This window comes from Cygnus olor, chromosome 1 (genome assembly GCF_009769625.2).
Source record: "Cygnus olor isolate bCygOlo1 chromosome 1, bCygOlo1.pri.v2, whole genome shotgun sequence".
Taxonomy (NCBI): Eukaryota; Metazoa; Chordata; class Aves; order Anseriformes; family Anatidae; genus Cygnus; species Cygnus olor.
The window spans coordinates 92948364-92975968 of NC_049169.1; the positions used below are offsets into that span (position 1 = coordinate 92948364).

At 41.6% G+C, this 27605-nt stretch overlaps 1 protein-coding gene across 6 annotated transcripts; it reads right to left on the reverse strand.

Annotated features, from left to right (window-relative positions):
* Nucleotides 1–2217: 2217 nt before the first annotated feature.
* Nucleotides 2218–27084, reverse strand: NXPE3 (neurexophilin and PC-esterase domain family member 3). 6 transcript variants are annotated; one of them, XM_040569612.1, is made up of 8 exons: nucleotides 26782–27084; nucleotides 22037–22128; nucleotides 21491–21703; nucleotides 10967–11727; nucleotides 8931–9004; nucleotides 4825–5031; nucleotides 3539–3885; nucleotides 2218–2393 (listed from the first exon to the last, which is right to left on the reverse strand). In XM_040569612.1, the coding sequence occupies exons 3-8, from the start codon at nucleotides 21581–21583 to the stop codon at nucleotides 2355–2357; spliced, it is 1521 nt and encodes a 506-aa protein (XP_040425546.1). In that variant the 5' UTR covers nucleotides 21584–21703; nucleotides 22037–22128; nucleotides 26782–27084; the 3' UTR covers nucleotides 2218–2354. The 6 variants fall into 6 exon arrangements, with proteins under 6 accessions (XP_040425546.1, XP_040425536.1, XP_040425512.1 ...); XM_040569602.1 differs by having other exon boundaries at nucleotides 22037–22125; nucleotides 26782–27063; XM_040569578.1 differs by having other exon boundaries at nucleotides 2218–3885; nucleotides 26782–27083.
* Between the last annotated feature and the right edge of the window lie 521 nt (nucleotides 27085–27605).

A 27605-nucleotide genomic window follows, 5' to 3' on the forward strand; every position in this document is an offset into this window, starting at 1 on the left:
AATAAGATGTACAATAATGTTGTGTAGCAGAAGAAACTAGAAGCAATTGAAATTGAAAAAAGCAATGGCAGCTACTGCTTTTTATTCTCTTTTATCAAGAACTCGAATAACATTTTCACTGAACTTCTGGAATCATGAAATCTGCCTAACATGATATATGAAAAACAAGATTCTCAAACTACCAATACCAGAAAATCACTGGGTATCTGTCTAATCTGTAAAATAGAGAATGCTTATTTTATAAATTTCTCGGAAGTCTTCTGATAAACATCATTAAAATACAAGGCCTTTTCCACCAGTATTTGAGTTGCATATGGAATAATTAAATAAATAACCAAAAAAAACCTCCATTTTAAAAGGTTAATAATCAAATGGCTCAGGATCGGAATGAAAATATCAAAATTAATACAGTTTGTTCCCTTCGACTGACGAGAATGGAAAGGAGAACAGGGTTTTGAAAGTCTCATGAAATAAATTTTTTCATGTAAATTAAAATACTTAACTGACAACAGAGAAATTCCATTCCAGTCCTGTATCCTATTAAGTAACTTGAAAAAATAACCAATCTCTTAAGTCCTCATTAAAATCCATTTAGAAGTTTAAAGGTTTCAAGAAAATGATTTAAAAATATTTTATTGCTTCTGATTATGTTTCTACACACAATACATATACAACTGGTGCAATGGGTAGCAAAAGGAGTATACAAATGAAAACAAGCTTCCAGTTCAACTGAATGACAGAAGCAGTGTGTTCCCAGTCTTCATCTTTTAACATTACTCACTCCTCGGTTTCTCCCTTTCTTCTCCCTGTCTACTCCAGAGCCCAAAGAATTAACTGGCAATTTCCCTCAGGTTCATGACCTATAAATTAATCTGTTATTAAAAAAATATTAATTTAATCTAATTAATCTAAAAGGTAGAGGTTCTATCAGACTGTGATTAGATATTTGCTAACAGCAATCCAGTTCTCTTTCTTTCAGTTTTCATAGCATTTGAAGAGATTCATTTTTTTTCTCTTTTTGATAGCTAACAGTGATGAAAAGTTGCTGTTGAAGAGCAGCAGTGAGCACTAAAACATTCAGAGAAGAAACACGTTGCCACAACACTTTCACACATAATATGGCTTTTTGAGGAAAACCAAATGGTTAGTCCACAAATTAAGTAGCATCCTTCAAAGTAAAAGTTTGCAGTCCTATTTTCATTAACATTATTTTAACATTATTTGGATAGATTTGTTATTCAGGATGAAAGCCTTATACTCTACCCATTTTAAAAAACACACCTAGCAAAGATGAAAGGTCATTTTGCATTGTGGTGGCTTACCTTCCCAGACCTGAATTGGTATGGTCTCCTTTTAGCAGCGGATAAATTGCCATTAACATATTAAAGTAAGAAACACTTACCTAAAGCTAATACATGGGCAGATACTATGTGAGACAGCTGTCAGTAGTAACTGGCAAATTGGACCGCCTTAATTCTGATCTGAAAAGCTAAGAATAAATGCATTTTTGGCATATGCAACTCCTCTGGTCATTTTTAAACATTTAAAAAAAATTTAAGTTTATATATGGATGCTACTGACTTTTACATGCTAAAAGCATTTACATTTGGTTTTAAAACAGTCCTCAGTTGTCCTTTAAAATGAACGAAACATCAAAACACTGTTCCTCTAGCTAGTAGCATTAGCTCTCTTCATGTTCCAGCAATAACAGCACAATCTTCCTACACATAGCACCAAACCTGGCAGAGTAAAACACTTCTGATATGAAGATTATTTCAATTACTGCACTATGTGCAACCAACCCATTTATTAATTTTCATCTTCACAGTTTGCTCACAAAGAATCAACTGCCATATTCTCGTTAAGTGTTACGAATTTCTTGAGAAACACTCCACGTGTCTTGACATATCTCTCAGTAAAGCCACTGAGAAAGCCCTCCTTTGGCTTGACTGGGACCAGAAATAAGACAACACCGAACACACCTCTACAACATAATTTGGGGGCTGAATTTAATCAAAACACTAAAACAAAGTGTTACTGATTACAGCTGTAGACAAGTTCAGTCAAATTAGCAGCAGCAAACATCGCTGTGAGAGGCCCAAGAGCCACCTGCTTTCACACTGGCAAAAAAAAGTAAACATTTACCAAGCATCTGTATGAAGGGCAATCCCGTGTGTGTTTGGCTTTTGGGTGGGATTTCTTTTTTTCCACTCTTTATACTGGCAGCAGTGAAGCTGATGAAGTGATAAAATGGTCAAACAGAAGAAGGAAAGGAGGACGTCATCGCTCGGCCATGATACTAGTGTGTGCCAGGCTTACACTGTCACCCATTTGCAAAACATCATCAAGTGCATTCAAGTAACTTGGCTTTTCCATACAAGCGCAATGGACATCTGTATGTACAAAAGCACGTAACAGAAGCTCAGCTTTGCAGGAGCATAATGGAATATGTTTATCTAACAGGGAAGGGAATCATTTTCATTAGGAAATGTCTCAAGCTTCAAGTAGGCAAGCCTGCAATTTTAACATAACTTGCAGAAATTGCCTGAGACAGTGTCTTCACTGAGATCATAACACACACATTTCTCTGTCACGGATAAATCAAGAAGTAGACAGTGTATCAAAGCTCAGAAGAGATTCAGTAGTACAGGAAACCAAACCAAAATATTGTCTACTTGCATTATTTAGCAGCTATCTGTAAACACCAAGGGTGCCTAACTAGTGTGCTCTATTGAATTTCAGCCCATTATTAATGGCTTAATACTACAGACATTTTGATTGTGCTTCCTTGACTGATATTAGTGGCTTTAGGACACCCCCTTCGTATTTCTAATTAGGACTTCAAAATGAGAACAGACATTGTGCTTCTCTGGCTGACAGAGGACTGCAGGGGATGCCCCTCAAAACTGTGGAACACAGGGAAAGACCGATCCCAAAATCTAATTCCCCAGGTTCCAGGCAGTTCTGGGCAGCGAGGCCCATGCAACAGATTCCGTGCTGTACGGATTAAGCATACAGTGCAGACAACTAGTAAAGCTAATAACCCACACAGTTCCCTATCAAATCTTGTCAATTTAATTTAAGGTGCTCTGTAATAATCTGAGATAGAAAGGGTAAGGCTGAAGAGAATCAGCCTTACAGGAAGATACGGCCTGAACACTCAGCTCTTCTCTACCATCCTTCAGAGCTACCAGAGTTACGGCCAGCCACTCTTACCGCACGCAAATACAGTAACCAGAGCTCTTCCACACCATCCAGCAAAAACTCGATAGCTCTGACAAAGACCAGCTTTACTTCAGCCGCTGCAAAACGTGACATAGGATACCTACTTGTGCTAAGTTTGCAGAGGGCACACATAAGATAGAAATGCATCTATTTGATTCCTAACAATTACTTCTTTTGGGTGCAAGTTATGTGGCAAGTAATGAGCCAGAGACATCTCCCAAGCATCCACAAAGTGCACAGCAATTCCTGAGAACATTTTCCTCATGACAGAATCAAGCTGAAGGGAATACCAGTCACTGTTAAAGAGGCTTACTTCTGGCCCGAGCTCCTGAACATTTGCGGTTCTGATGATGATTAAAGTCTTGGGGCTGCGATCCAGAAGTTGAATGACTGACCTCCGAATGTTCCTCAGCCGCCGAATGTACACTTCCACAGGGAAAGTGCTGAAGTGGGACCATATAGTTATGGCTATCACAGTGTTTCTCCCACCTACGATGCCATTCAGCTCGTTGGCAATGTAGCGCAGTTCACTGCTAAAGACAGTTGTAAAGCGAATGGGTGGCCCGTGACAGCGGAATTTCAGTAGGATATTGTGCTTCAGGTCCACGGACATAAAAGGGCCCACGTTCTTAGGGCTCCCCAGATTAAATTCCACTAGATCTGAAAACCCAAGAGCAAACATTAGCAAAAGATGGCATAAGAGATAAAACAACCAACAAGAAACTAGGATCACAGGGCAACAGTAGCAGTAGACAAGTGAGTACTTAATTCTAAGAACTCTAAAATGAAACTGAAGATGAGCATTGTAAGTGTATTCCAAAATGGAGTTTATCAGTATTGAAATCTGCAGGACAGCACACTATACTTTCAAAAGGCTGCCAATATTTTTTTCAGCTTTCCCAAACTGTTTCTCTCCTGTAAAAAAGGAAATTTCTAAATAGACACCTTCAGTCACCACTGCCCTATGGATCCAGAGTTCTTGGCAACCTTTCTGGCAACCTCAAGACTCCATTAAATTTAAAGAAGAATTCAACTGGTCGACATTAAGGAGTCTCAAAGTCTGCATTTCAACACGATTGAACTACTTTGGGGTGGTGAAAGAGGAATACTTACTTGGCTACTGAAATTCTGTTATTTAAGGAAAACTTAAAACAAGGGAAACGGAAGGAAGAGCTAAAAACCAATCAACAATAACGGAAGTCACTTGCTTCCTGAAGTCATTCTGTTACTTCACTTCGTTCCAAAATTACTTAAGTTACTGGGCTCCTGCAAAGCCTTATACAAGCACCCTACATGAGTTTTGTTGTGCCCCCTCATGGCCACATATTAACTCACATGAGCAGTAATGTCCGTAACTGGTGAAACATTTTATAGACAACTTTACAGATAACTTGGGGCTCTTTTTCCCAAAGGCCTACAAATTTCCAATGTTTGCTCAAACATATGACTGACTTTCTGTCAGCACTTCTGACCATGTTTTGCCTTCCCTCTTCCTTTTGATTTTTCATTATCATTTAATAAGATCAACTGTGTCTGAGATGCAAGAAATAAAGCTTTGCAAAGGTCTTTAGGGACAAAATCAAATAAAAAAAAAATAACCTGGAACAACTGATGTCAGATATTCAAACCACTGCCTTATTGTAGAGTCTCCAAACAAGTGGATTACTTTCCCTTGTAAGCACTTGCTTATATCATCTGACTTGTTAAAATGATGGATCCAGTGTGTTCTTGGCCTCCAGTGATCTTCATAGTAATAACCAGAAGGGGAAACTGTGGGATCTTCAGCTCCGTCCATACTGCTTGAATCTGTAGGAGAAAATTTCTCTGAAATTAACATACAACAAACAAAGCCTCCATAACTGTCATGGCTATATATACGGTTGAAAGCGAAGTACTGATATACAACATCAAAAAGCTCAATGCAACACATTCCTGTAAGCCAAAATATTTTCCCCACTATTTCTGCAGCGAAACCTACTGATGCTTGACCACTTATAGTTTAACTATATTTTTGACGGTGATTTAAAAAAAATAAAATAAAAAAATAAGTATCTGACATTTTTGACATTCGGACAGAAATGCTTGAACTTGGATGCATGCAAAAGGTTTAGGGGAATATCGGTAGAAAGATCAGCAGAGTACATGATTCCTCCAGTCTGGACAGGATCCCAGAACTCAGAAGCCCCACTATTCCTCAAACTTCTGCTGCCAACAAACAAGCTGCCAACAAACATCTGCAATCCTCTGCGCCAAAGTGCACTTCTCCCCTCTAGTGGCCAGCCTGCCGACCAAAGAGGATGAGCAGCTGCTGTGCATTACTGACACTGCTCTACAGGAGCAGCCTCTCCCACTGCAGCACCAGACACCAACTCCAAGGTGAAAACATGCAGGGGGCAACTTGATACCACTCATATTTGCTTAAAATAAATAAATCCTTCTACTGAATAGCCCCCACACTGACACTACGCCTGCCCCAACCACACATGCTGTAAGAATGAAATCTGAATCATAAAGACTCCAAAACTAGGAAATGCCAGAATTACAGTTATCGACAATAATTTAATAAGCCCTTTGAATGTATAAATTATGTTAATGTTTAATTCCAGGGGTTTCGTACTTTCTCTCTGCTATGTAGCCCCTTCCTCTTTCGGTGCCTGGGATAGGTTGCCCTCTAAAGAGCAATTCGACTACACCAGGGAAAATCTGTTCTACAGGACTCCTGCTCACCTTGCAGAAGTTGGACAACATGCTGCAATCAAGGGCCAGAGGTTACAGGAAGAGAAGCTGCAATCTCATTGTTACGTCAGTCAAAAATGGCCATATTTTTCTTAGTATCCAGTGCGATACAAGCACATCGAACTTTCTTGAGATCATTAAGTACAGGTTCCTCCTTTACCACACATCTGTTCTAATACCTAACGGCCTGGGAATGTGCTGACTCACAGTGGCACACAGAGAAACCCAAAGCCACTGCCTGAACAGAGAAGTTTTCTATGGCAGTGAACTGAGCAAGCACGGAGCTGCTCTCTGGCACCAAAACCAGCAGCATGCAACAGCCACTTCCATCTGTTAAAACACTTTTCCACACCTTGGCATGGAGATTACCTGGCTAAGAAAAGCCCCTGGCCTGTCACAGCTTGCAGCTGTTTGGGAATACACATGTCAACGTGGCCAAAATCATGCCAGGGACCACTGTAACTATGTAGAGGACTGGCAGGGGAGTTCCAGCGCCCAGAGACATCTTCTGGTAGATGCTTCATTATAACACAGGTGCAGCCAAACTATTTACACACTCTAAATCCAAACAAAACAAAATTAATGAATAAATAAATCAGGCCACAGGCATCTTTGAACACCCATCCCTAATTGTAATTTTTGGGCCTTGCTGTTTCTATGCAAAATTCTGTGTCTTACAGTAGATGCTAGCCTCCTTAAACCTTACAGGGACACCGTAAAAAGCAAACCGCTGTGTTTGTATAACACAAAGACTATAGTCTTGATTACCGCATTTTTTCTGTGGTAACATTTTCAGTTAGAAAATGATGATCAGAGGGGATCAGAGGATGCTCAGAGGGCTGGAGCTCCTCTCCTATGAAGACAGGCTGAGGGAGTTGGGGTTGTTCAGCCTGGAGAAGAGAAGGCTCCAGGGAGACCCTATAATGGCCTGCCAGTGCCTAAAGGGGGCCTGCAGGAAAGCTGGGGAGGGACTCTTTTGTCAGGGAGTGTCATGATAGCACAAGGGGAAATGGCTTTAAATGAAAAGAGGGGAGATTTAAATTAGATATAAGAAATTCTTCACTCAGAGGGTGGTGAGGCACTGGCACAGGCTGCCCAGAGAAGCTGTGGATGCCCCATCTCTGGAGGTGTTCAAGGCCAGGTTGGATGGGACTTTGGGCAACCTGGGCTGGTGGGAGGTGTTCCTGCCCATGGCAGGGGGTTGAAATGAGGTGATTTTTGAGGCTCCTTCCAACCCAAACCATTCTGTGGTTCTAAAATCTTATCTTTGGATAATTTCTTAAATAATATGTAGCAAATAAGGCAACAGTGCTGATGAAGAAAGCAAAAAAAAAAACACAAAAGCAACCAACTAATAATGTTGACTCATCTAATCTGCATGAAATAAGAATCGTACAAAGGAAAAAAAAAAAAAAGAAAAAACCAACCCCATCATATGGTCACGTAATTAAAGATGAATTCATTATGCAAATTCACAACTTCAATTCTTTTGCTTCTTAAGTTTTGGTGTAAACATTTTGCATTTTATTTTACCTTTTTAATTAATTTTAAAATTAGGCATACAAAAAATACATAAAATAAGATATTAGAAGAACCTGTAAAATCACAGTAAACCTAACTCTGACATTTGAAATCTGTGTTCAGTATCACACCAGTTTTGCTCCAGAATTCAAAGAGACATTACTTTGGGATTTTATGGAGGAGGGTAAAAGCTCTGAACTGAATAGTTACAAACCAAGAATAGGGACAGAAGCTGATATTTCAGAAGAATGAAATTTTAAAAATAAACTCGATCTACATTCACCCCCAAACAGAAATGTATGTGCAAAAACAACAAAATGAGTAATTTAAGTATGCATCAATCCTAACAGTCATACACCTGCAATATTTATTCCAGTTTATTGAATTGACTTGTTCAGAGACTGTTCCTGTTAGGAGGAATTTCCCTGAGGAATATTGTGCCGCTCCTATCTACCCTTTCTAACCCATCATTAACCCTCAGGAAACACAGACAGGCTTTGATCATCTGTATCCTACAAGAAGGGTAACATAATCAACTTTCAAATGTGCAGCAGTTTCTCTGAGAAAACATAAAATTAAACAACAAAAGCCATCTCATCTAAAGAGTCTGGAGAAAGAAGGGGGGAAATACTGCTGGCCTAACAGCAGATTTTTTATTTATTTTTAAGTGAACAGCAGAACTAAAATCAAGAAATGCTGTAGGCTGCTTTCTTTTAAGACTTGATTGCTCAAGTCATGAACTCTACCTTTAAAATCTCCTACAGCCTTATTGAAAAACATCTGAAAAGCTTCCAATTACGAAGTAATTCTCTGCGTATCACATTTTATGCAGAGTTTTTAAAGGCATAAAAAGCATACATATGAATATGAATGAGATAAATCCTTTAGCTTAGCATAGACTGTGCTTTTGTTCTGTGTTTACACACCATACAGAAAACTGAGGTTCTGTTCCACAGCTTTAGGTTACGAAAACCTGCGGTAACAAAAGTGATAGTAATAATTAAATGCAAATTGTCTAAAATCTATTACATTAAGTTCTCAACGAAGAAAAGTAAACAGGAAACACCTCATAGCCAGTTTTGCTAGATTAACCAGAGTGTTTGGAGAGTAGCTACTTTAAGACATTTTCCCTCTCAGTAAATGCCAGAAAAGGCACATTTGACAAAAGAACAGAAAACTGCTTTTCTTTTTGCTTTTTATTTTTTCTAAAAATCACACTTATGCACTTATGTACATAATTTTAGACAAATTTGCTGTTAGCCCTGAGCTTACCTTACAGTAGCACACAAAAATTTTAATCTTCAACACACAAATTTTAAAGTATATTTCCATTCCATGCTATGAAAACAAAGAAATCCATTACTACTCATGCTTCTAGTTCTTTTTGCAGATTTAATTATAGGTTTAATTATCAATTAGAAACAAGAACCTTATAAAATTCACTTTACCTGTAAACGCCCTGGGCTTCACAATCACTGCATCAGGTCCACTGGAGAGTATCGGCCTTTTGATATTCACATCACTTGAATGAAAAATAAAATAATAATATTATTAGGCTGTAAAATTTGAAGTTAGTATCACCATCACTTTTTCTTAATCCACTTTGAATAAGCACACAGGGCTCACATTAAGATTTTTTTGTATTTAAGTTTACTCCATATAGCTGAATTCATTATGTATCAATTTCTTTAAGACCACTGCCACTGTTCTGAGGCAGCATTCAAGATTTAAGAGCACTAGGACACAAATCTCATGCACATTTTCACTGGTACAAACCTAGATAAAGCTATCAAGCTATTAGAAGTATGTTATATGCTTTGAGGGATTAACCACAAGGACGGGAAGTTCCCAGCTTGTGGTGTGTGTACTACTGCCCGGAGGCAAACCACTTGCGAGGGTGTGCTGCAAAAGCAGCTCCCAGCTCTGCCCGATCTCTGTAGCTGCTTACCACAGTAAATACCTCAAGTCAAGGCAGCTACCACTTTGAGCCTCCGCAATCCCACAGCACATAGCGGAGCTTGTGGCAGTCCAGCACAATCACCACCTGCAATTTTAGCTCTAGGCTGCGCTACCAGTGGTGTGACCTGCCTCTGGGGATAACAGTAGTACCAGTCAACATCCAACCCACTTCAGACATCTCCAGCAAGGTCTTCCAGCAGCACTGCAATTTGCTGAACATGGAGACAAAGCTCATCCCCCTAAAGACCAAAAGCCATCAGAAGTGCTTCAGTGCTTCTTTGTGGACATCAAAGAATTCTGATGATTTTGTGTTGCATCCATATCCCTACTATACAACTACTGTGACAAAGACAGAGTTTTAATGCTAAGCTCCTGTTTTATCTTTTGATGCTGTTTTACAGAGAACTCTCTTCTGATATTTTTCTCCATTTCAGAAATAAACTATTTGGAATTTCTATAAGCCATTTCAGTCAAGAATCTCAGAGCTGAACAAAACAAAAACAAGCTAAGGAAATGCCACATTCCCATTTGTAAGCATCACCAATCAATATAAATATCAGCCATATTTTACAGGTGATATGTCTGAGCCACAGCAAGCCAAAAGATCCACTTACAGACTTGATAAGGAACAGCCCTGTCCCTCCCCTAATTCAACAATATAGAGCTGCTCCCCTAAAGTCTTTCCCAATCCAAGCCTCAAGTTGACATACTGACGAAACACTTCACTTCCCCACCTTTTTTGGAGAGCAAGGCAGTAGCCTACAACTACAATTCTGACGCAGCACAGTAGCTGTCTAATCTCAGCTGAGGGCATAGGCCAAAGTAGTTGCCTCATGTGTACCCACGCACTAAAGATATTTAAAAAAAAATCAGAATCCAGAGGAAAGAGATGACTGAAATTAACCTAATTTGATACCTTACATAACATGCACAAGTCATTTCCACTGACTTACAAACCTATTGCTCAGCAGTTTGTTCTGCCAGGTGTTTTCTTCATGACAGACTTAGAGTTATGCCTAACACTTGGAAGTTGTACTGAACGTTATGTTGCATTACATTAAGGATGTCCTTTGCTGAGGATAAAAACAATTGATATTTTGTGCAAAAATAAGCTTAAAGCCTGGACCTTTTTTAGGTAGTCCAGACTCTGCCAAAAATAAATCTTAAAGCATTGTTATCAGTATTTCAAGCATAGGTGTGGAAACAAATATAAGGAAACAGTCCCCAAAACCACCACCAGATTTAGACAGCATACTCATGTGAAATTTAGCAGGTGTGCCCAGGACTGAACGCAAAGTGTAGAGAGAGGGCTACACTCAAGTTTCTTTAGTTTAACATTACTGTACTCTTGCATGGCTGGATGGAGGGGAAGAGAATATTAAACTACTCACATCAAACACCTGCTCCTTCAGGCACACTCCTCCTCTAAGGCTGGCAATCTATCATATTTGTCCAATAACCTAAAGTTTGTCTTGAAAAAAACAAATACTTGACTGCGTACCTATAAAGTCAGTAACATACATACCTTTGGAAAAAAAGGCTTTCCTCGTGTGTCAGAAGACCTTTTTGATATCCACCCTTGGCATGGCTGATTCGGCTGGCACAAGAGAGTTTTCGTGGCTTGTAACAGAACCATGGCTCACCCGTGTATAGATCTGTGAAGTTACAGACTGGAAGATCTCCAGGCAAGCATACGTTACACTCAGTAGTTTCTGAATACCTCCCAGACTTGAATGAGCTTTTGAAATAGACCCTGTCAGGCCTTTCTTCTCTTAAACGCAGGAGTACTTGGATCGCTTCACTTGGATGGACAAGTGTCACAGATACTTTGACCTCTCCTGGCCAAAGCAAAGTAAAAAAGACTTTGTAAAGGCCATTATGGCAATCTACAATCCTTCCTGTCGCTCCAGCTTTCAGCAGAGGAGAGTGGATTCGTGCCTGTAGATAGTCTCCACCATATTGCTTGGGTTTTCCTTGGAAATCCTTCATGCGAACAAGCACCTCTAGCTGATCACCCACCTTGAAGAACCCCCTAGGCTTCACAATCACAAAATCGCTATGTACTGGATCAGTGCTTTGTAAAAAAGCAATTTTGTCATCGGGGGGTTTTGGCCATTGTATTGCAGCAAGCAATGATTCCTGTTCCACTTGTTCTCTTTTGGACAAAGTCTGCTGCTCATAACCACAATAAGGCTTCCTGGTAATTTTAGTTGTCTGTGATAGAGAAGGCTGGTCATTGTTTTCTGTTATCCAATTTGATCCTGAAACTGTGTCGTCATCCAGGTGCTGGGAAGGGAAAAGAATACCTGAAACTGTTCTATTAAATAAAACACTGTGAATAACAGACGTTTTCTCAAGGCATGACCCTCAGAATTGGAGTTTGTTTTACACATTTTTGAAGCTGACCAAATGAAGCAGCTTTACTAGAACACACAAATCTATTAACTTGACCGCGAATTTCTAAAGAAACAGTTGTGTGATCTGTGGTTACTCAAAGATAATTTTATCCTTCTCTAGCAAAGAGGCTTTTATAGAAAGCATACTGAGTATTTCTTGGGTAGTATTGTTGCTACTAGTGTATTCTGTAAATATCAGCACTGTGAAAAAAATATGGAAGATCATATGATTAAACAGTTAAATAACTCAAATTTAATTTTCTTACTGTAATAATGTTTTAGTCATAAAGCACTATGCTGGTTTTGCCTGGTATAGAGTTAGTTTTCTTCATAGTAGCTCGTATAGTGCTATGGTTTAGATTTGTGATGAAAATAGCGGTGACAACACACCAATGTTTCAGTTGTTGCTGAGCAGCACTACATAGTTAAGGTCTTCTCTGTTTCTCAAGCTGCCTGCTAGCAAGTAGGCTGGGTGTGCCAAAGAAGCTGTGAGGGGACACATCCAGGACTGCTGACCCCCAGCTGATCAGAGGGATACCCCATACCACATGGGATTGCGCTCAGCAGTAAAAACTGGAGGTGGGGAAAGAAGTTTGCCAGGGCTGCTGCTGCTCAGGGGACTGGCTGCGCATCAGTCAGCTGGTATAAAGCAATTACATTTTGCATCACACTTTTAAAAACACATCGGTGGGAAAAAAAAAAAAAAAAAAAAACCTTTAAATTACCTTTATCTTAACCCACAAGCTGGTTGTTGTTTGTTCTTCTTTTTATTAAACTTTTGCCCTTCCGATTCTCTTCTCCATCCCACTGGGGATGAGGAAGTGAGCAAGCAGCTGCATGGTGCTTAGCTACCTAGCAGGGTTAAACCACAATGAGCACAATGAGGTCTAATAGCTGCCCAATATAATGCAAGGAAATAGGCTTTCTTTGAGATATTACACTGCAAATTAATTTAATGCACCCTTTGGTCATGCTGTCAAGGGAAGCCTGCTGCATGTAGCAGCTGTGGTCATTTCTCCGGTCACATTCACACCGCTTCTCATCTAGTTAGCTAAACTTACACCTTGAATATACACAAAATCAGCAGTTAGTAAGTATTTAATTATCGGGTATATGTAATAGAAGTTATCCCTACTCATATTTCATATAGAAACAAAATATGACAGATCTTTCTTCAAGCAAAGATGAAAACTATACAAAGTATCATTCATATGACATCAGAGATTATGCTAGTTTAGACTTCAAAGTTTTTTTTAAAAATTGCACTATTTGCAAAGTTTTAAAAGCTGATTGTACTTACCCATATCCTAGTCTTTTCTGTTCCCTTCCTCCATAACTTACTGCTCAGTAACATACTAAAATCCCCAGCACTTATATTAAACCTCTTCATTGTTACAAACCTTTCTTAATCCATATCAAGTATCACCTAGAGTACATGTACGTACTGAGTAGCTCCCCCTAGTATATTTATTATACCGACGTATCAAAATAAAAATAATCGAATCTTTGTGTTGTTCAAATGTTTTTTTTTTTTTAATAGAGGAAAGGCAAACCTAACAAGGAATAAACTAACAGGCTTTTGAAGCCACTTACATAGGAAGTTGGTTTTGACCAGCTTAGAGTAAGAGGATATTGAGTACATTGTGATGTAGGACAGATACAGAGAAGTTTGTTTGATTTCCACATTAACAACTAAACATGAAATTGTAAATTGTTATATTTTATTTATGTTTTAGCTATAAAAGATAAATTAACAAGTACCCATGGATACACACGGTGTGGATTTTTTGTGTTTTTCTTGTTTGTTTTGTTGGTTTGGTTTTAATCATGGTTTATAATAGAACCATACACAAATACAAACATCTCTGCATGTTACTTTTACTAACCCAGTAAATTGCAGGCAAAGCTGAGAATAAATCTCAAAGACAGATCAACTTTAAATCTCGCCTACATGCATTCTTGAATTAAGCCAAGTTTCTGTCTTTGGATACCTTCTCATTGTCTTCCTTTCTTTTGTTCAGCGTATACATGGCATAGATAATACTACATGGAAAGATTTTTAAAAAATAAGCATATATTTAAACACATCCAACAGGCTGGTAAGTATGTCTGAGTCAGCAAAAGAGGGATGTGGGAGGAGAATAGGTATGTCTGCACAACTCTTGGGTTCAGTGTACACTCTCAGAAGAAAGTTTAAATATTTTAAGCTGGTTCTTCAAGAGGTGGGAGTGGGAAGGGATGGAAAAGATGTATATATATATATGCTTCCAAATGAACAGCAGAGACACAGCTATCTAAGAAAGCCTTAAAAAACAGACCTATCACCATTTTAGCTTTCTATAAATTTATTCATACTTTTTAACCTATTCTTTCTGTCCAAGATTTGCAAGATGTTGTTTATGACCTAGCTAGCCTTTCTGAAGTCTCTCCAAGGGCATATCTAAATTTTTCAGTAGAAAATAGTGCAGAGAACACTGAGCTAACTCACACAGTCACAAAACAAAGCAGAGAATATAGTTCAATGTTTCTCAAACAGTCTACCTACACAGACTTTCTATCACAGCACCAGGCCAAAGCTCCTCACTTTTATGCAGCTGAGGTCCTAGACAAGCACTGTCACCTCAACTCAAGCATCTCCAGGTTATGGTAAAGCAGAATTGACCACACCACAAATACTTCCTCAGTCAGTCTTCAGAGGAAGGGAGGCAAAGAAAAACAAACAACCCACACCACACCCTCTCCACAAAGGTGAATGCAAACCTTTTCCATATCCTGAAGGACCATTCTTTCTGTAACATCCTTGTTCATCTTTACAGTTCTCTTCCAAGCCCAAACAAGACTGTATTATTGCAGAATTATAAGCTAATGTATGAAAGTATGCTATACCATGAACAGTATTCACTGGAGAAGATATTACAGAGATTCACTTTTCCAGTGAAGGCTGCGAGAGCTTCAGAGTCAATTCATATACTGAAGATCCTTGACTGGAACAGAAAAGCTTTGCAAACCATCTTCCTTTCGGAAGTGCTTCTCAGGCTCATTTCCAAACAAGAACTCAAACTTTCCTTTCTCTATGGATAGGCATGGCTTGCCCTGAAGTGGATTGATAGCTCAGTTTACCCCCACTCCATTCCCTATCCCCTCTTTCATTGGCATTTACAAAGCTCTCTGACTCCTGCATGATAAGAAGTGATACTGAGTCCAGTCAGAAGCCTGCCATGCCGAACTGTGGGCTCTCTACTCTAATCAGCAGTAAAAACACAATCATATTTCTTGCGGTAGGACAGATAAAAAGCATTGCTCAAGATTTCTCAGGAGTCCTCTTCCTTTATCTTATATAGACTCTTTAACTTTTTAATGCAATCTCCATATTGAATAACACTTGCCCTGCTTTATTTTCATATATACTCCATTCAGAATGTCTTGATTTTGAGTGCAGTTCCTAACATCTGTTTATTTGCTGCATTCTAAAGTTAACCAGAACGCAAATGTAATCACAGAGTAATTTAATGGATGTCTACTGAGTAAACAGGCAGGACAGAATAGATTACACTTTAATTAAGCACAAACAAATCCACAAGCTGTTCCTGGCACACAAGAGATATGCCATAAGCAGGAGAAAAAGGAAGCTGCATTTTCAGAAGAGCTAATGAAATTTTCACCTCAACTATTCAACTTTTAGCATTCTTGCTGCCAACTAAGCAAAAACTAAGTATAATGTATAAGCCCAGCCTGACGATCACACTCTCAGAGATATGTCCCTGCCATGTTGCCTCTGCTCATGGCAGGGGAGTTGGAGTAGATGATCTTTAAAGTATCTTGATCTTCCAAGTCAAACAACTCTATGATTTTATCATATTCTAGAACAGTTACTGGGGACTTGTTTAGACCTGCAATGAACACTTGTCCTTGTTAAGTGCAAGAACGTAGGTGGCTGATTAAAAAAAGAAGAAAGAGATGAATGACTTGGTTGCCATCACGGAAACGTGGTGGGACCACTCTCATGACTGGAGTGCTGCAATGCCTGGCTATAGGCTCTTCAGAAGGGACAGGCAGCACAGAAGGGGTGGTGGTGTGGCTCTCTATATTAGAGAGTGTTTTGATGTTGAGGAACTTGAGGCTGGGAATGATAAGGTTGAGTCTCTATGGGTTAGGATCAGAGGGAAGGCCAACAAGGCAAGCATCCTGGTGGGGGTCTGTTATAGACCACCGAACCAGGATGAGGAGATAGACGAGGAGTTCTACAGGCAGCTGGCAGAAGCCGCGAAATCGTCAGCGCTTGTTCTCATGGGGGACTTCAGCTTCCCAGACATATCCTGGAAGCACAACACAGCCCAGAGAAAGCAGTCTAGGAGGTTTCTGGAGAGCGTGGAAGATAGCTTCCTGATGCAGCTGGTTAGAGAGCCTACCAGGGGAGGTGCCCCGCTAGACCTTCTGTTCACAAACAGTGACGGACTGGTGGGAGATGTGGTGGTCGAGAGCTGTCTTGGGCAGAGTGACCACGAAATGGTTCAGTTCTCTATTCTTGGCGAAGTCAGGAAGGGGACCAGTAAAACCGCTGTCTTGGACTTCCGGAGGGCTGACTTTGAGCTGTTCAGGACACTGGTTGGCAGAGTCCCTTGGGAGGAGGTTCTGAAGGGCAGAGGAGTCCAGGAAGGCTGGGCACTCTTCAAGAAGGAAATCTTAATGGCTCAGGAGAGGTCTGTCCCCACGTGCCCAAAGACGAGCCGACGCGGAACTAGACCAGCCTGGCTGAACAGAGAGTTGTGGCTCGAGCTTAGGAGAAAAAGGAGGGTTTATAATCTTTGGAAAAGAGAGCGGGCTACTCAAGAGGACTATAAGGATGTTGCGAGGCTGTGCAGGGACAAAATTAGAAAGGCCAAAGCTCATCTGGAACTCAATCTGGCTACTGCCATTAAAGATAACAAAAAATGTTTTTACAAATACATCAACACAAAAAGGAGGACTAAGGAGAATCTCCATCCTTTACTGGATGCGGGGGGAAACTTAATTACAAAAGATGAGGAAAAGGCTGAGGTACTCAATGCCTTCTTTGCCTCAGTCTTTAGCGGTAAGACCAGTTGTTCTCTGGATACCCGGTACCCTGAGCTGGTGGAAGGGGATGGGGAACAGGATGTGGCCCTCACTATCCACGAGGAAATGGTTGGCAACCTGCTACAGCACTTGGATGTACGCAAGTCGATGGGGCCGGATGGGATCCACCCGAGGGTACTGAGCGAACTGGCGGAGGAGCTGGCCAAGCCGCTTTCCATCATTTATCGGCAGTCCTGGCTATCAGGAGAGGTCCCAGTCGACTGGCGGCTAGCAAATGTGACACCCATCTACAAGAAGGGCCAGAGGGTAGACCCGGGGAACTACAGGCCTGTTAGTTTGACCTCAGTGCCAGGGAAGCTCATGGAGCAGATTATCTTGAATGTCATCACGCGGCACTTGAAGGGCAACCAGGCGATCAGGCCCAGTCAGCATGGGTTTATGAAAGGTAGGTCCTGCTTGACGAACCTGATCTCCTTCTATGACCAAGTGACGCGCTTGGTGGATGAGGGGAAGGCTGTGGATGTGATCTACCTTGACTTCAGTAAGGCTTTTGACACCGTTTCCCACAACATTCTCCTCAAGAAACTGGCTGCTTGTGGCTTGCACTGGCGTACGCTTTGTTGGGTTAAAAACTGGCTTGGTATCCAGGCCCAAAGAGTTGTGGTGAATGGAGCCAAATCCAGTTGGAGGCCGGTTATTAGCGGAGTCCCCCAGGGCTCAGTGCTGGGGCCGGTCCTCTTTAATATCTTTATCGATGACCTGGATGAGGGGATCGAGTGCACCCTCAGTAAGTTTGCAGATGACACCAAGTTAGGTGTGTGTGTCGATCTGCTTGAGGGTAGGAAGGCTCTGCAGGAGGATCTGGATAGGCTGGACCGATGGGCTGAGGTCAACTGTATGAAGTTCAACAAGGCCAAGTGCCGGGTCCTGCATCTGGGGCGCAACAACCCCAAGCAGCGCTACAGGCTGGGAGATGAGTGGCTGGAAAGCTGCCTGGCAGAGAAGGACCTGGGAGTACTGGTTGATAGACAGCTGAATATGAGCCAGCAGTGTGCTCTGGTGGCCAAGAAGGCCAACAGCATCCTGGCTTATATAAGAAGCAGTGTGGCCAGCAGGTCTAGGGAGGTGATTGTCCCCCTGTACTCGGCTCTGATGAGGCTGCACCTTGAGTACTGTGTTCAGTTTTGGGCCCCTCGCTACAAGAAGGACATGGAGGTGCTCGAGAGAGTCCAGAGGAGGGCGACGAGGCTGGTGTGGGGTCTGGAGAACAAGTCTTACGAGGAGCGGCTGAGGGAGCTGGGGTTGTTTAGCCTGGAAAAGAGGAGGCTCAGGGGAGACCTCATCGCTCTCTATAGGTACCTTAAAGGAGGCTGTAGAGAGGTGGGGGTTGGTCTATTCTCCCACGTGCCTGGTGACAGGACGAGGGGGAATGGGCTGAAGTTGCGCCAGGGGAGGTTTAGGTTAGATATTAGGAAAAACTTCTTTACTGAAAGGGTTGTTAGGCATTGGAATGGGCTGCCCAGGGAAGTGGTTGAGTCACCATCCCTGGAGGTCTTTAAGAGACGTTTAGATGTAGTCCTTAGTGATATGATTTAGTGGAGGACTTGTCCGTGTTAGGACAGAGGTTGGACTAGATGATCTTGGAGGTCTCTTCCAACCTAGACGATTCTGTGATTCTGTGATTCTGTGAATATTTCAATTGCTGCTGAAAAGGTGTAACTCCATCTATATTTCAAAGTCCTATATCCTCCATCAGCCATAACTGTTGGTTTGGCCTAGTACATCAGGAGCGATTGCCATAAACCTGTGTGTGCCACTATTAACATCAGAGCCGGAAACATCACAGGAGATTCTCAGATAACAGGCATGGCAGTTTAAAAAGTAGTTCAAGTGTATCCAATAGAGAATCTTAAGTAACACAGCAGACAATATTTGAAACCGAACAAACCCCATTTACTGAAAGGCCAGTCATCTTATTTTATGTATTTTTACCACGTACTTTATCCCTAGATGTTTTCTAAGACAGGCATGAGATCAGTTCATTGCCTTTACTGTCTCACAGCACTGAGTGGGTGTTAAGTTTCTCCAAATGTCAAAGCCAAACCTAAAAAGCCACCATCTGACAGACAAGTGTTCCAGCAATAATCTGAACAAGATGATGCACTTACCTCCTGTCGGCATCTGCATTTACCAGTAACAATAAAAAGCTTTGTTATATAGTTCTTTTGTTCAGTTCCAGCCGTTCACATTCAACCATTCATTTGTTCTTGCAAGACACTTCCCTGTTCCTACACACTGTCTCTTTTCTAAGTATTTTTTAATAAAAGAACGCTCACAACCAACCCTGAAGTAGTTCTATCACTCTCAAGGCAATTGGTACACAAATACAAACACCCTTGTAACCTAAAACCAAGATGTTGCTCCTCAATACTTTGATCAATAACTTGATACTTTGTAGAAAATTATTGAACATTTTCCATCTGCATGGGTGTGTTTGCAAAGAAAAAAATTTAAAGAAAGTAAAAATACATTTCTTCTGGTGCTAGAATACAATGGTCAGCTGCCAAGGAAGGAATGACTCCATACTCCATACTCCAGAAGCAAATTAAACAATAAGTAGCTTATCAAATGTTTTGTGGACAGCTTGATTTTATTTTCATTTTTTAAAAACAAGGTAAAAAAAGCAAGGTTCCAGACAAACATGGGACTGTTGACGTTTATTATTAGTAACTCAAGGATTCAAGATGGAAGATTATTAACATGAAAAACAGTAAAGTCCTAAAGGAAAAAAAAAAAAAAAGCAAGGAGGCTAGTTGGGCGCTAACCAAGAATCACCTTCAAGTATTTAGCTTTAGTCATATTAACTCAATGATCTGTGGGAAGAGAAGAACGTTTGATACATTTGCAAACATGTTCTCAACAATAACCAATAATAAGCCTTTCTTTCTAGAGCCTGACTGGATTTCATTATGGTTAATCTGTGAAAACTTTCTAGAACTTTTTCTGGCTTTGATCCCTACCTGAGAAGGGTCAGCACAGATACCTATAGTAGCCTATCTGAAAGCTGTGCCTAAGATAGAGACAAATAACAGATCAGGTCCATTCAGAAAAGTCAAGACAACTGAAGAGGCTGAAGTTGCATGTTACAGTGTAAAGATTTACCAGAAACACAAAACTGAGTTTGGAATATCAGACATATAAAGGTCAGCAAAGCCATGTAGATACTTATCATGAACAGTGCCAATAAAAAGCACAGAGTGAATGCCCTTACTGTGTTTTTCCTTTCAGTCTCTTAGCTCTGTCATAGCCCTATTCTCTAAGAAATGCAATTTTAAAAGAGAAAGCAATGAAATAGGCTAGGTTTCAAAATATCAAAGCTGTTCTTCATTCAACAGCCTCGATGAAATAAAATAGAAAAACAGCAAGAGACAACAAAAGAACAGCTGCCTTCTACACTATACAAAAATGGCCACACTAACTCAGACTAAAGGTCCCTCAAATGTATTACCTTGTCTTCCAGTAGTTTCCAACAGCAAGTATGTGGGTAAAAAAAAAGATCAAACATGTTGTGATACTTCCTCTGAAGACTTATCCATCATCTAGCTATGTATGATTTAAGGACTTCTTCACCAGGGTCGACATCTTTACACTTAATAACTCTTAATAGATTTTTTTCTGCAAACTCATCCAGACTTTTTGAATATATGTTTTTAATCAGCTATCCAGTCTTACTACAAGGACTTCTGCAGCTTTTCATTCTATGTGGGAAAAAACACTACTGCTTCCTCTGAATCTGGCATTATTTTATCTGGCAGATTTTAATTTCATGTCTCCACTAGTACCAGAAAAGGCAACAAACATCCATTCTTTAGTTATTGTTCTCGTGCCACACATGATTTCAGATCTCTCAGACATCTTTCTTGTCTTTATCTGAACCTCTTCCAATCTAACTATATTAGGGGTGGGGGGAGGGGGCTGAAAAGAAAGGATTTTTAGAGCCCCTCTTTTGCATTACTTTATCTGGGCATCACTAGCCAGGAAGAAAAAGACTTTGCAAGAGGAATACATGATTACTGATTAATGCAGCCTGAAAGTACGCCTGCACTGAAGTGATAAGTCAAACACATAAATATGCAAGTCAGATGCTGCAGAGGAAAAAAGGAAAAAGCTAAGAGAAGTTGCATCAGTACAGGCGGGAGACCAACTAGCTAGCTAGCAAACGACTCTGTAGAAAACAACCTAGGGGTTCTGGTGGACAGTAAATTGACCAAGTGTCAATAGCTTAGCCTTGTGACGATGAGTTAACAAGGCCATAACCAGTGAATCAAGGGAAGTGATAATTCCCCTCAGCTCAATCTTGGTGAAGCCATATGTGGAACACTATGTCTGGTTTTTGGACACCTAGCACCAGAATTAAACCGAAGAGATCAGTTGAGAACGCCTAAGATGGCTATGGGTCTGGAGCACATACATGCCAGGAGAAACTAATGGAACCAAACTTCAAGTCTGCAGAAGACTAGAAGTCACAACTCCAATGTTACAGGCAGAAAGGAATAACGTTGTTCAAGCCCTTTGCAGAAGAAACAGTCTCCACTTACCTCTAACTGAAGAAAGTTATGGACCAGCACCACCACAGCCAGTACTGCCATAAGCAGGCAGAAGATTTGCAGTCTGAACGAGTCACGCCACATTGTCCACTCATGTCTTTCCCTCCCATGTTAGACGCTGCCATGATTTCCATTCACCGCAAACATGAATGTCATTGCGTCTCAGTAGTGCACAAGTGAGTTCAGGTGACTTCCACTTCATTCCTGCAAGCACATTTGCAAAAATTATATTAAGTGCCAAAAATATTGCCAGACGTAGCATTTAACACCAAAAACATGTAAATGGTGGAACTTCGCAGTGCAAAAAGTGCTACAATAGATTTGGTAATTCAAAACACATTTGTGGCAATCTGAACAGTACTAACTCTCTTGAGCATATCAAGGCAAAACATTATAAAGCCAATCTCATCTGCATTTGACAGAGAAACATCAAAAGAGTGCGAGATTTCTTTCTGGCAACCACACTGTGACCATCCAGCCATTGTGAGCCCAAGACTTTTAGCAAAAACTTAAGGTTTTAGGCACCCCCACATTTACCTGACTGGAGATCCCAAGAAGTTGTTATTAAGGACTGAGTTGTGAAGCAAGTCTGGATAAGCAAGATAAAAGGTATTTTCTCTAATTTCCTGCTGGGGAGAGAGAAGAAAATAGCTGTAACACCTAACAGTTCAAAAGAAGATATCTACCACAGCTGGATACACTAAAATTGAATGAAAACTTCAGAAATCTTCTCTAACATTAGACTATCCTCTCTGATTTTTTTTAATCATCCCTTTTACATCCTGTACTCTTGTGCAGCTCTAATGGTAAAAACAAAAACAAAAGACTTCTAGAAGAACACAAGATTGTTTTCACAAAATATAATAATAGCCATGCTTTTATAAAATTTAACTTTCATGAAATTTAATGTTTTCTTGATGTTGGTTGATAGGTGGTCTGTTACAGAACCACAGACTTAGCAACTGTTGATAAACCACTTTCACAGCTTAATGCTTCTTAAGTTTGAATCTTTTATCTTGCTTCTTTTTAAAAGTGACAATCTTAAGGTAGTCATTCTGCAAGCAAAAAAGGGTTCCATTCTTGCAGAAGGAGAAGCTCTGAACTTGGAAACACACAAGAGATGGCAAGGAGAGAGCAGTCCCTTTAAATCCAATATTCTCAACACAGCGTTACTCATGCTAACATCCACTGAGCGCAACAACATAGTCAAACGATTAGATAAACTTCATATAACTTTCTACAAATAGTTTAACTGAAAAGCTATAGTATTTATTCTATAGTATTTATTAAGACTATATGAATAATGTTGCATAAATTTAAATTAAATGTAACGATATACTAAATACCAAAATTAGCTAATTAAATCATTCACTAGATGAGCAGAGAGTAGAAAACTGAAATATATTACTGGATAACCAGGACAGTCTCAAAAGAGACCATATATGAAATTGCTTTATGAGGGTTATATGGATTATAACTGCAGTTGCTTTGCTGAGAATTACAGAGATTGCATCTCTGACTAATGAACAAGCATCAAAAGAGCAAGACACCCATTAAAATGAAAGTATCAAACTGACATAATGCAACAAAAATGCAGATTTGTTGGAACAGTTCTGTGCTAATGTAAAGTATTAAGCTTGCATAAAATATCAACGAGGGTTTTAAACAATAACTGATGATGAATACACTTAAATAAATTGAAGTGCTAATTTAAGGCCACATATGACCATTTGAGGAACAGAAGCAAATATAACACGGAAAAAGGTAATTTCAGATTTTGTTGCTGAGAATGCTCTTCAAATCACTGAAAAGCCAGAGACTTTGTAAGTTATTAGTTATGTCATTTCATGCACCTAGACAGGCCATATAGACTACTCCCACATATTTTTGTTACTCCATCCAAATATTGCCTGGATCAATCATAACCACCAAACATCATAAATAGAATCATAGAGTCATCTAGGTCGGAAAAGACCTTCAAGATCATCAAGTCCAACCATCACCTTGACAAGCCATCACTAAGCCGTATCCCTTATACCATATCCATAATTCTCTTGAATACCTCCAGGGATGGGGACTCCCCCATCTCCCTGGGCAGCCTGTTGCAATGCATGACCACCCCCTCTGGCCTTCCAGCCAGTTCTCCACCCAGCAAATTGTATACCTGTCCAAACCACGAGCAGCCAGTTTCTCCAGAATACTGTGGGAGAGAGGGTCACACACTTCACTAAAATCCATTTAAACAACATCCACAGCCTTTCCCTCATCTACTAAGCAGGTCATCTTATCATAGAAGGAGATCAAGTTAGTCAGGCAAGATTTGTCCTTCATAAACCCATGATGGCTGCTCCTGATCACTTGAATGTCCCATATGTGCCATGCGATGGCAATCAAGATGACCTGCTCCATGACCTTCCCTGGTACTGAGGTCAGACTGACAGACCTGTAATTCCCTGCATCTTCCTTCCTGCTCTTCTCATAGAAGGGAATCACATTTGCTAACCTCCAGTCAACTGGAACCTCTTGGGTCAGCCAGAGCTGCTGGTAAATCATTGAAATTGTCTTGGAGAGCACTTAACGCCCATTTCTTCAGTACCCTTGGCCAGATGCCATCTGACCCCATAGATTTATCGATGTTCAGAACATGTAGGAGGCCACTTACAGTTTCCCATTACACTACAGGGGCATCATCTCACTCCCCATCACCAACTCATCAGGCTGGGTATCTTGAGAACAGTTGGCCTTACTAATAAAGACTGAGGTAAAAAAGGTATCGGGTGCCTCAGCCTTACCCTCATCTTTCATCACTAGATTTCCCTACACACCCAGTAATGGATAGAGATTCTCCTTAAGCCTCCTTTCACTGCTGATGTATTTATAAAAGCCTTTTTCATTGTCTTCCGCTACACTAGCCAAATTGAGTTCTAGTTGAGCTTTTTCTCTTCTTTTTCCCCTGCACAGCTTGACAACAGCTCTAGAGTCCTGAGTAGCCTGCTTCTTCTTCCAGAGTTCATAAACTCTCTTTTTCTTCCCAAGCTCCAGAAGAAGCTCTCTGGTCAGCCAGGCTGCTCCACTTTCAGTGCATTGGGACAGCCTGCTCCTGCACCTTTAAGATTTCATTTTTTGAGGAAGTCCAGCATTACCAGACTCTACCTTTCAAAACCACTCCCAAAGGACTCTGTCAAACAGGTCTCTAAATAGGTCAAAGTCTGCCCAATGGAAATCCAAGGTAGCAGTTCTGCTCATCACCTTGTGTACTTCATCAAGGATTAAAAACTCTATCACTCTGTGATTGCTGTGCCCAAGGCACCCTCCAACCATCACATCATCCACAAGTCCTCGCCTGTTTGCAAACAACAGGTCAAGTGGGGCACCTACCCTCAATGGCTCCCTCACCACCTGCATAAAGAAGCTATTCTCCGCACACTACAACAATCTCTGTTTCCTCTTTGCTGTATTTCTGGCAGACATCTAGGAAGTTGAAGCCCCTCATAAGAACAAGAGCTAGTGATCATGAGACTTCTAGTTGTTTGTAGAATATTTTATCTACCTCTTCATCCTGGTTGGTCAGTCTACAAGACTCACAACATAATATCAGCCTTATGGGCCATTATCCTGACTCTTAACCAGAGAGGCTCATCCCTTTCATCACCATCACCCAGCTCCACACAGTCGAGGCATTCCCTAACATACAGGGCTACCCCACCTCCTCTCCTTCCCTGCTTCTCTCTCCTGAAGAGCCTGTAACCATCTACTACAGCACTCCAGGCACGTGAGTCATCCTACCACATTGCACTGAGGCCAGTCATGTCATAGCCCTGAGACTTATCTAAGTCTTCCAGTTCCTCTTGAATATTTCCCACGTTGCATGAATTTGGGCAGATGCACTTAAGTTGGGCTCCTAATTAAACTGCTTGGCTGGATTAAGCGTCTGGAATTCCTTTGTGCTGTTCTTCAGGTGCTCTCCTGCTGATCCCTTTCCTGGCTCTGGGCATCTATTTCTGGAATTGAACCAATCTGAGTTGGGTGGATTGTGGTTCCCCTCCCCTTGCAACTGTATTTTAAAGCTCTTCTTCACCAGCTTGCCAAGCCTGTAACTGAAGATGCTCTTCCCCTGCTCATACGTGTTTCATGTATGAGAGACTAGAGCTGTCTTGCTGAAAAAAAAAAATTTCGCTCAAAAATTTCATCTTTCTGTAAACGTCATATTTTCCAAAACAAGCAGTTACATGGTTTTAGAGCTTTTTTTAGCAAAGGCCTTAGCATACTTTCAGTTCCATCAGCCATGAATAATAGATCTAGTTCATGTTTTATATAATAGAAGTGCACAAATATGACAAAAAGCCTTAAATTCTTATCCTATCCTTGGAGTGCTTTCTGGATCCATCCACCTAGGAGGCAGAAAATATCCTTGTAAACAACAAAGAGAAAAGGAAAAGAAAAGGAACACCATATACATATGCATATAGATATATATATACATACTATACATACTATACATATATGTACACAGAGGTTTTTTTTTTTCAGTAAAGTCTTATATGTTGATGATGTACTTCCAGTGAGACAAAATAACATGCAGTTAAGACTTATTAACGGTAAAATTAATTTTCTTTTTATGCAATAAACCATGGATTTTTTTAAGGTAAAAAAAAAAAAAAAGCTTCTCACTTCAGACCTATAATTTTGAATTTTCTGCTTTTTAAGTACTACTTCTGTCAGCTTTGCTCCACTTCAAGTGATGACATGCATCACTTTGTCCAAGGTTGGAAACAAACACAAGCCCAATGACATTTTTATGACCGGTTTTCAAGTTCTCTGATGCAGTTACCGAATTGCCTTTACAAATAAAGTCATTAAATGCTGTCAGGTCTACATCCCAATACTTCCCTAAGCAAATAAGATCAGTATAGCACACATTAGCACAGCTGCTTCAAAGACCTGCCGTGAAGATCCCTAAGAAAAGCCACTAATTCTGGCGATGGCCATCGAAGACCCCATCGGGAGCGTTTTTCGAGCTGAGCCTTGCCCCAGCAGCAGAAGCAGCAGCAGCAGCAGCCACGCAGAGGTCACCGCACACCACTCGCCGGAGCCGGGCAGTGCTGCAGCTCCCTGCACCAGCTCCAGCAGAGGAAAAAGCCGCACAACGGCACCAACCCCAACCCCTCCGTGAAGCCCCCGACCCGGGGACGGGGGAAGCAAACAAGCAGGCGGTATTGCCGCCAGCAGCGCTGTAATTAAGCTGTATTTTCCCCCAGAGCCGAGCATCCCCCGGAGCATACCTTCTCCTGCGGATCGCATCCCTCGGAGGAGCGGCAGTCCCTGCCCCGGCTGCCCCGCCAGGAAGAACCTTCCGCCGACCAGACAGAAACCCAGCACCGGCAGCCCTCCTCCTCCTCTTCCTCCTTCTCTTCTTCCTCCCTCCTCCTCTTCCTCCTCAGACCGCCCGGCTTCCCCCCCGCCGGAGTTTCTCTTCCCCACAGCGGCCCCGCGGCCGCAGGCCCTCACCGCGGCCCCGGCGGCTCCCGCCGGGCCATGAGGAGGAGGCGGCGGCCTGCCCCCTGTCCCCTATCCCCGTCCCCTGTCCCTCGGCCCGCCCCGCCGCCGCCGCCCCTCCTTCCCCCGGCGCCCCCGACCCCATCCGCTGCTGCCATGGCGCCGCCGCCCGGCCCCGCCCGCCGCCAGCGGCCGCCCCCTGAGGGGCCCTGCGCAGCGGCGGGCGCTGCGACCGTGAAGAGCGAGGCCCAGGGGAAACATAAGGGTGAAAGCCCGTGTCCTTTTCACCAAGAGTCGCATTTTGGAGTCGCACGAGGCCTGTGTGGAGCACTGGCTGCCCGCGTCTGTGTGGGGTGGCGTTAGCAGCCCCTCGCCCCAAGCCCTGCTCAGGGAGAGGGCTCTGGCAGGACTGGCACTGATAAGTTTTAGCAGTGCTAGCCCTCGGTGATAAGGTGAGAAATGGGCAAAATGAGCCACGGTGGAAGCAGGACTTCAGTGCTTGAGGGCACACACACAGCCAGAGTGGAGCCCAGCCCCAGCATCACAGCCATATGGCACTCTGAGGCTGGTAGCAAACCCCCGACAAGTGGATTTACCATCACGTGTAATC

What these genes read in the sequence shown, in the direction of transcription:
- NXPE3 (XM_040569578.1), bottom strand. Translation starts at nt 21,583, where the DNA reads ATGTGGCGTGACTCGTTCAGACTGCAAATCTTCTGCCTGCTTATGGCA. An exon ending in GAAAGCCTTTTTTTCCAAAG is followed by an intron (nt 9,005 to 10,966) that starts GTATGTATGTTA and finishes TTTTCATTCAAG; the next exon opens with TGATGTGAATATCAAAAGGC. An exon ending in GAAGCCCAGGGCGTTTACAG is followed by an intron (nt 5,032 to 8,930) that starts GTAAAGTGAATT and finishes TTTCTCCTACAG; the next exon opens with ATTCAAGCAGTATGGACGGA.